Below are 9790 nucleotides of genomic sequence, written 5' to 3'. Positions count from 1 at the left end.
GTATATTTGAACACCAATCATAGAATGTACATACATATTTCTACTAACCCAACCATGTACATTTGCATACCCTCATTGCATAGCTGAGGGTCAGAGCCAGCAAAGACGGATGCCTATTTTCTTTTCCGCCTGCTGTAAGCTTATGACCCCAAGGCATCTCTGGCAGATCATATCATCCTAGACTCAGATAAGCACTTGCGCAATATTATATGTGGCAGCAGTATGCTTTTGAAGGTGGATGTCGAAACCATTAACAAAAACAAGCACTGGGTGACAGAACAAACCTGGAGTGCAGGTACTTCTACTCAGAACATAGTATATGGTTAACCAGTTTTTTTGCTTTCATTAGAACTTCTGATGCAGAGAATATGAATTAGATCTGTAAAAAAAATAATTGCAAGGAAATTCTTGGTAAATTACCTCTGCTTTGGGGACATGTTGCAACTGTTACTCGATTCATAATGCAAATTCCAAATAATTTTTAATGGGGAAAAGGCAATCATTTGCTTTTACTAAATTACATTGGTGGAATAAAAAGAGCAGTCTGTTTTTATTAAAAATATGTTTTTAAGCCACATGACTTATTTTCTCCAAGACCTCGAGTCACTCTCAGAGGGAAACACATGCTTGTCCAACTGTGATATTAAAGTCAGCATGAAATAAAAAATTACCCTCTTTAAAGTCACGTTATAATAATAATAATACATTTTATTTATAATGCGCTTTTCTTATACCCAAAGCGCTACAACAACGTTATTGCTCTTATTGCAATTTATTAATCTATTCATGTGCTTTTTTTTTTCACTGTTTCCAATAAATTTTTTATAATAATAATAATAAACTATCATAACTCAATCTTCCGGTGAAACATTACGGCAGAAGAGATCTGTCGCTAATTCCGCTTCATTGTGACTTTTATGTACATTTCAAATACATCAGAATTTGATCCACCTTTGATAATATACGAAATATTTGAGATTATTTTTAAAGAAACAAATATTTTCTAAAACATTTGAAAAACAATTATTATCCCTCAAAATGCATTTTACTCTTTTATTTATTTCCTGTTTTTATTCTTTAATTATAAAAAAATATATATTTAGATTTGGTTGATGATATACTATAATGCATGTATCATAGAGAGATAAACAATGTTATTCAATAAAAAAAAAAGAGACATCAGAAATATTTCAGTGGTGCAGTAATTCAGAGATGATGCACGTCAAAAACACATCACTGCAGAGGTCACAGAGGGTTTTAGAGTGACAGCCAAATCTCTGCATCTGCTTGGCGGATGGAGAGAGTGTATATGCTGGGGAACATGTACCCAGAGCCTGCAGCACATCTCTCTCTCTCTCTGTGACTCATGCAGTAGTTATGCTCCTTTTTTTTTTTTTACAAACCGCTGCGAGGCAACCATCGTGTTAATATTCAGTACAGTCAGGCGCTACAGCGCACACAAACACACACTAGTTCCCATTACGGCCTCTATAAAGGATGAGTCAGACGGGCGAGAAGGGAACCCTTTCCTCGGATACTGTCATCCTCAATGCCACTGAATGAATGGCCGTGTTGTGCATCTGTCACGAAACGCCACGGATCCGCACACCTGGAGACAAAGACCTGCTGCGACCATTCATTTCTCAGTCCAAAGGTGCAGGCAATTAAAATTCATGAAATCTTTACAAATGCTAAACACCTGGAATATCTTGTATAGATAAAATCATATTTTTTTGTGATAAAGAGTGCATGCCCACATTTTCAGTGGCCTTCATTCTTGGTTCATACACTGATTTCCTAGACTTACATTTCAATATTAAGGATGCATCTTCAACACTTCTGCTCCAGTCATTGCTATAGTCATAAGTATACCAGTAGTACTGGTTACTGTTTCTGACTCATTCATGACTGACATAAAAGCTATGAGACACAATGATGCCAAACACAGGGCGGGTCAAGTATCAGGGGTTCATTATTGTTTCTGTGTATAACATACCCACAGTCAGTCTTTCGGTATGTACGCTCAGTAAACAGAAGAACAAATGCACACTCAGACATTTGAGATCATGAAAATGGCCTATTATGCAAAAGAAAGAGCCAGCTTTATTGGTACACCAACATTCTCTAAGGCACATTCTAACCAAATATCGATAACCGGAACAGCTTGGCACTTTGTAAAAAAACAAAAAAAAAAACATGATGGGAGGTTTAAAATTATAAAAAAAAAATGAAAGTAACACTCTTTGAATGTGTTATTCAGTATAATATAATTTCATAGTATATGATTTACAAGAGAGCAAACATATAACCATGCACTCACCTTTAACTAACATAGCTCAACTATCATATCATTTCACTATACATTTATAGTTGGTGATAAAAATTAATCTCCATTTAAAACACTCTTAAATACAGTTAAGGAATGTCATTGTCTGGATATGCGGTGGATATTAGTCAAAATGGGAATGAAATTTTATTTTAATGCTCATCATCAGTCACTTCCTCCAAATCATCCTCATCTTCCTCATCCTCTTCCTCATCCTCGTCTTCTTCATCATCCCTTTTCCTCTGTCTGCTAGATGTTCTTGACTACACCAGAAGAAAAATCTTTCAATCATAGTTTTTGGGATTTTTATGCAACTTGCATAAAAATAAGATTTAGACAGTGTTGAAAAATGGAAAATCTCATTCCTGAAGTAAAAGCATATTAAGCTGTTTTAAGTTGTGTATCATTTTGGGGTACCTGTGTTGCAGTAGAAGTTTTCTTTGAATAAATGCATTCACATTATCCATATAATTAACAATTGAAGTAATTTTAACTGTAATATAGAGCTGCACGATTCTGTATAAATTGAGAAGCACATTTTTGTTTAAAACAGAGATCATGATTCTCTCATGACTCTGAATAGACAACTTACGAATAGACAACTTAATAAAGGTTCTGACAAAATGTTAATGACTACAGCCTATTTAAAAAATATTTAATAAATTTGAATTGAATTCAGTTTGAATGAATGATTCAATGACTCATAAATACTTCACTTGTTTCACTACTGGATGAATCAACATTTTTGAACGAATCTCTTGAATAAATGATTCAATGACAAATACATTTTTTACAGTCACGTGTTGCCACCTATTGGTGTAACCATTTAGGGTGATAAAATGGTCAAATAAATTAATGTAAAATTACAAACAAAGCAACTTGAATTATTCTGTCTATATGTTAACTCAAACTCTCCTGCCACCTAGCTTTAAAGGTCACATGACCATAAACATTAAAACTACTTCTTTGAAGAGACCATCGCATATACCCTTTGCTAACGGACTTTTGGAAGGGTCTTTCGTGAAGGGATTCAGGTTCGTTTGGAACACACCTTTAATTGATACAATGTTTATTTGAAGCGTCAAGTTACTTTCAAAAGGTGATTTACTTCTGATCGCTACTGTAGACATGGGTGTTTATATCCAATCTATAAACTTTTATCCCCGTACTTCTGTAATCATTTGAATGTAACACAAAAGTAATGATACTGTGTGGTTGAAAGGGCTGTTTGTAAAGCTGTCAAACTGCTCTCTGTAATTCAGTGGCAGCGCCAACTCAGATTTGAATGTTCTGCTGTGATCGTACTTGTCAAAGTTTTAATAGATATAGCCGTGTCGTTGTCATTTAGGAATAAGTTGTGTGGGTGTGTGAATCGAGATTGCAATCTTTTAACGATTAATCATGCACCTCTACTGTAATACGTAATGCATCCAAAGATTTTCCTTGTCAACACTTGACCTATTAATACTAACACTTATAAGATACGGGGAAGCACTTACCTGCATTGTTCCCGATTTACTCATTGATGTACCAGTTCGATTCAGGGACAGTTTAGAATTGGCACGAACTATTTCTAACCGTGACTGGTAATCAGGGGGGTGCAGTGAATTTCTAAATACCTGTCAAGACAAAAAACAAAGGGTAGACTGTAGACTGCTCTTCATATGAACCACCAATAACCTAATGCCATCTCACTCACCCGCCACATAATAAAACAACAATGAGAACAGTCGAGCTCAAACAAGAATATATTAAGAAGAGAAACAAGTCAACACAAACTAATACCACATACTGTGTTGTAGCAACAGAGAAACATGTAATTTAGATAGGGAAAAAACATTTACACACTCTGTCCTGGTGAGGGTGTGCCAATAAACATTGTCACCTCAACTTTATTAACTGCAGTTAAATATTACAGGAAGAATATTTATGACCCATCTTTATATGCTTTAGTTGTGTCTTCATAAAACTGTCACCATGTGCCAATATATGACTATAACAAGTTTCCACATACAATTACAGGCAAAGTTCACACAAGAACAAGGAAACATTTCCCTTAAAAAAGTCCCTTATGAAATAATATTCATGTGATACTCTCACCGGTGGCAAGTCAAGGAAATATTAAACAAACTCAGTCTTGAGCATAAAATTAGTTTTGGCACGCCAAACTATGAATTCATAAATAAATGCATTAGCCACACTGCGAACATTCCACAGCTGACTGCACACGCTTCGAAAGATGCCTCTCCGGTTCTTTTACGTATCAGGATTGGAGGGGGCCTTATACCCCGGCAACTAGAGCTTTCATCATTATGACAGCAGGGGGATCTCAGGAGGAGAAAGAGTATAATTTGATTAGACATTCAGGACAGACAAGCTCAAAACAGCAGGACCACCAGAGCAGCGGTGCTGGTGTAGAGCGCTCACCTCTAGGTCTCCTTCTTCATCTACATTCTGAATGTCCTGGTAAGCAGATGTGTAAATTTCCAACGCCTTGGCATGGAACGCCATCTCCACCGTCACAAATTCACCCAATATTTTCTGCAATTGGAAACATATACTCATTTCTCTGAAGTAGCACTGGAAGATTTGATGTATAAAAACGTCACTGTAATTAAATATAAATTATATTTATAATTAATATTCACAATTGTTCAAAAGTTTGGGTTCGGTAATAATTTATACAATTTTGGAAATAAATCTCTTAATCTTGCCAAGACTGCATATATTTAATAAAAAATTAAGTAAAACGATTAATATTCTGAATTAATATTACAATTTAAAATAACAGTTTTCTATTTCAATATATTTTGTGTGATGGCAAAGCTGAATTTTCAGCATCATTACTGAATGTGTCACATGATCCTTCAGAAATCATTCTAGTATGATGATTTGGGTGCTCAAGAAATACTTATTATTATTATCAATGATGAAAACTGCTTAATATTTCTGTGGAAACCATTCTTCAGGATTCTTTGATGAATAAAAAGTTTTTTATTTGAAATATGGAATTACGAAAATATTTTGTAACATTATAAATGTATTTACTGAAACATTTGATTCATTTAATGCGTCCTTGCTGAATAAAAGTATTTATTTCTTTATTAAAAAAACTAACCCCAAACTTTTGAATGGTAGTGTACTTAAATGTGGGTTTCATTTTCCTGAGATTTTTAAAGAAATAAGCAACCGTGCAGTCTGAAGGACCTTAATATCACGAATCTTCTGCTTTTCAAAGTCATCTATTGTCTCCTCCAGCTGGCGAGTCGTGCGTGTGGCATCCATTGTGGCTCTCTGAAGTTCACTCTCAGCCTTTCGTCACACAACCGAAAATAAAACGTAAAGCACAAAGTGTTCCAGGCAGCAGACATGGATGTGAGTCTATCAGCTTACTGAGACGATTTTAACTAGCACAATGAGAAGTTTCACATCAAGTTAAGTATGTGCAAAGACTTAGTTAAACAAAGATGGTGCAGTAAGTCAGTCTTTTAAGTAAATCTTTTAAGAAAAAGAGCCAATCGCCAATTGGTGAGTCACTACAGCTGCCGTTAGAAGCTCTGGTTGGTGTAGAAACAGTCAGTGTTCTGAGACATGCACTTAGGACTGCGCATATGCATTGGCTGATTTATGATTGAGCATTTAGAAACAACATTTATGAGACAGTTGTTGTCAGATTTCATTGGTGATTTCAAATGTGAATTTTTGAAATAGCTGCCCAAGAGGCGTTTCAAAGATGGCCGTTGAGTGAAATGATTTGCCTGAAAGGTACTTTGGTATGTGTGACATTTTAAAACCAGGCTGAATTGAACCTAATTGGCAATAATTAAGCTAAATAAAAGTAGTTCCAAGATGATATTACAGTGTGTTGCACACAAGGCCCACCTGTGACTGAGAAAGGCTGTTAAGGTATAATCTGTAATTCTGTGGTTTACAACAAATATCTTCATATGGCATTAAAATGTAAAGAGTAAAGGTCCTTGCACACTGAGTCCGAAATTTTTGCACGTTAAAAAATAAATACGACCTCACATTGCGTCAATTACGTTTACACACTGCTTTCAAAACTTTCGTCCATCATACACTTTTTTGGTTCGGGTTCGATTTTCTGCGTTCTTCGAATCCGTAGCAAGCATTTTGAGAGATGTTTTGACAATTCAGAGTCACTGAATGACGAATAGGAAATTGTTCGAATTTTTTCATTCGAAAATTTCGGACTCGGTGCGCAAGGACCTTAAGGCTGTCGATTCATGTTAATTCATAAAGTTGTATTAAAATCCATGTTAAAAAACGAACACATTTCATTAAACCCCCAGAACCTGTATACAAATATTCGATTAAAATAAATTCAAGCTTATTTACAGAATGCTTACAATAAGTATTGTTTCAAAGCAGCTTACATGAAGCAACCAGAGATAAGTGTATCAAAGTAATGTCCAGATGGCAGTAATATACAGCTATAGGCTACTATAGCATGGTATGTGGTTAGTTACAAACAAAACTAACATGTTAGGCAGCAATTACAACTTGTGCTCGTAACAATGACAATATTGCAATATTAAAGGTACAGTAAGCGAGTTCTGAGAAACACTTGCTATTTGAAATCAAGCCAAACAAACACACCACACCCTTCATTGCTCCACCCCCAAAATGCACGAACACACAATGCAAGAGTGCATTTCTCTTTATCATAGCTGAAGTGAAACAAAATAATGCTTCGCAAACATAAAGTGAAGATGACGAATGACTGACTAGGAAGAACAAAAAATTAACACACAGTACACAAGACAAGAGTATACAAGAAAGTGTTTGTTGTTAATCGCCAGCAGCACACCAGCTCCAGACAAACAATGACCCTCAAAACTGTCCTGTTACTGTAGCTAACATCACAACAACAGCATATCTTAGTTCTGTGAAACATAGCAAAACCAATGTTACTCGCATATGTTTTCATACAGCTTCTCTAATATTAACGCGGGTCTTAAAGCTCTTGCCTGATCACAACCCTTTTTTCCCCAGTGATATTCCTCTGGCCTTTTCATTTTTGTAATGTCTCTCAGCCATCTCTCTTTCTAGTCTTTCTTTAAATCTCCCTCTTGCTCACTCTCTCCTCCCCCATCATGAGTGGACACGCCCCCTTCTGCTGATTGGCTACAAGTGTGTTGTGGTGCTCAGTCCCATCCACTTTAAACAGCGTTTCTCAGAAATCACTTACTGCAGCTCTACATTAATATCTAAAAGTTTTGTGTCTCGATCCAAAATATGCAGCAATATATGCAGGCATTTTGAATTATATAGGGTTAAACTTTAAATTTATACTTTGTAACTTGCAGATGGCCAAAAAAAAAAACAAGTCTACCTCAGTATTAACTTCAAATGTCACTTTTTTATGTATTAATTAATTGGGTCTTAACATATCCTTACTTTGGGGCTTTCTAAGCAAATATTTTGTACGCAATTAAATCTATTCTTTTTTTATTTATTATTTATTAATCTACAAGGTCATTTGACTAATAACCGTTGACATCTGTACTACTCTTCCAGTTCACATCTATGTAGCTCCAGTGAAAGAAGAAATAATAACATCTGATTGTAAGGATACAATGATCTGTCTGTCCGACGGGTTTCTCTGCCTCATTCTTTCAAGCTGCTGCATCTGCTTGGACTCTCTGTTCCTTGCAGTCTGCGTCTGCTTCAGGTCCTCCTGAACATAAATTGCATAAAATCACAAAAGGTTGGTGAGAACAGAGCGCTCTAGTTCTTAGGTTTTGACCTGTGACAACAGTCACTGTACATCATGCTTACTCAGAATGTGATGCAATGCTGCCCTCATGAGATCATTGAAATAAGGTCATTTTTATATTTTAACTATAAAGTATGCACTTCATCATGAAGAAAGCTTAAGAATAAAACCTTACCCTTTTTGTTTTCACAATATTCCCATATGCTTTCAAAGGCTCTATAACTTTCACTTCCAGCCTCTCCACCTGTGAACAATAGTATGTGTTTGAAAATTAGTATGACACAAATATGCTAAAATATGTTTTCGTGGTTTTAAACACACCTCTGCTTGCCGGTAGTCCTGAATCTTGGCCAGTTGATCTGCAAAATTCTTCAATCCACATTTTAGGTTTGGTGTCTCTGTGTCAGCATAAAGGCCGATTTCTTTGACCAGGAGGTCGGCTTTGTCCCGCAGTCGTGCAGATTTACGGACGTAAGCAGCAAACAGTTGACATAGATCTCCAAAGTGCTTCTCTACATTGGTGATGTTGTCCTGAATCTGCTTGGTCTGGATGTCTCTGTAATGTATGTGCAACATAGAAAAATTAAGATAATCTGAATGAGGGAATTTTGTTAGGATAAACCTGTGGACTATAGGTTTTGCCCTTCATCAACATGTTAAAAGGGTTATAAGATTTACTCTGCAAGAGAGCAAAAGTCTGCATATCAAGACTATTAGTGTGTTTAATATACCAGAGATACAGTCTCTTCAAACAAGAGATATTTAAAACAAGCTGGGTTTTTTTTTTATTTATTTTTTTTTATCCTGCTTATATCTAAAACAAAATCCCAGCACCATTTATTAAGGTAAAAATATTGTAATATAAAATCATGTCTATATAATACTCTTTAAGTTATCACGTCATATATTGAGGAGATTCCCCCCTTCTATGTAAAGCGCTTTGAGGTCTCAGAAAAAGCGCTATATAAATGTAACGAATTATTATTATTAATATATACATTTGAAAAAAATCTTGTGCAAACATGCCAAACTGTCAACAATTTTTCATTTCGGTTACAAAGATAATTATGCAGTTCTTGTTTTAATATATTGATACAAGTTGTGCTTTTGCAGTTAGCCTATATAGTAATTTACACAATAACGCCCGCTAGCAAATGGACTAACGTTACAGCTTGTATCATTTAGCTTAGCTAGCTAGTTAGCTTCACAAATCCTAACAAATCTGGACAACTTTTACCTCGCTCTTGCATCAGGAGTGCGGCTCATGATGACTCGAAACCAATATCGATTTATTCATTAAAGATATAACCTCAAGCGAAAAGAATCATGACGTATTTAAAATGCTAAAGAGAGTGTTGTGCTAATGCTTATGTTGCAGCAGGAAATCTGGATGAACGCCGTGCCGTTACCATGGAGCTAAAATGCGCCCTCTATTGGTAAACAAAACAAAACCAAAAATAAAAAATAAATAAAAACTTTATGGGACCCAGGAATAGACTTTTGTCCACTGTAGTGGACATTATATTTTAGTGAATTTCTCTGACACTATACATGTCACATGTCACAACCTGGGTGTCCTGGAAAGAGCACATTCAGGGCTTTTCAGAGACACCAAATGTTTGGAGGTTTCACCATGAAAACAACTTCTCCTTGGTCTTTAAACATGTCTGACATTAATTTAGTGATCAAATGTAGCACTATTATGGAAATATGATAATATATTG

The 9790-nt window shown here is 35.6% G+C and overlaps 1 protein-coding gene across 1 annotated transcript; it reads right to left on the bottom strand.

Moving 5' to 3' along the window:
- Positions 1-2064: 2064 nt before the first annotated feature.
- cibar1 (CBY1 interacting BAR domain containing 1) lies at positions 2065-9483 on the bottom strand. Its single transcript, XM_082185596.1, has 9 exons — positions 9304-9483; positions 8388-8622; positions 8242-8310; positions 7926-8027; positions 6185-6214; positions 5534-5638; positions 4754-4867; positions 3826-3945; positions 2065-2589 (listed from the first exon to the last, which is right to left on the bottom strand). Exons 1-9 carry the CDS (start codon positions 9330-9332, stop codon positions 2479-2481), a joined length of 915 nt encoding a protein of 304 aa, XP_082041722.1. The 5' UTR covers positions 9333-9483; the 3' UTR covers positions 2065-2478.
- Between the last annotated feature and the right edge of the window lie 307 nt (positions 9484-9790).

This window comes from Leuciscus leuciscus (genome assembly GCF_965113295.1).
Source record: "Leuciscus leuciscus genome assembly, chromosome: 12".
Lineage (NCBI taxonomy): Eukaryota > Metazoa > Chordata > Actinopteri > Cypriniformes > Leuciscidae > Leuciscus > Leuciscus leuciscus.
This window is presented reverse-complemented; position numbering and strand designations above follow the sequence as displayed.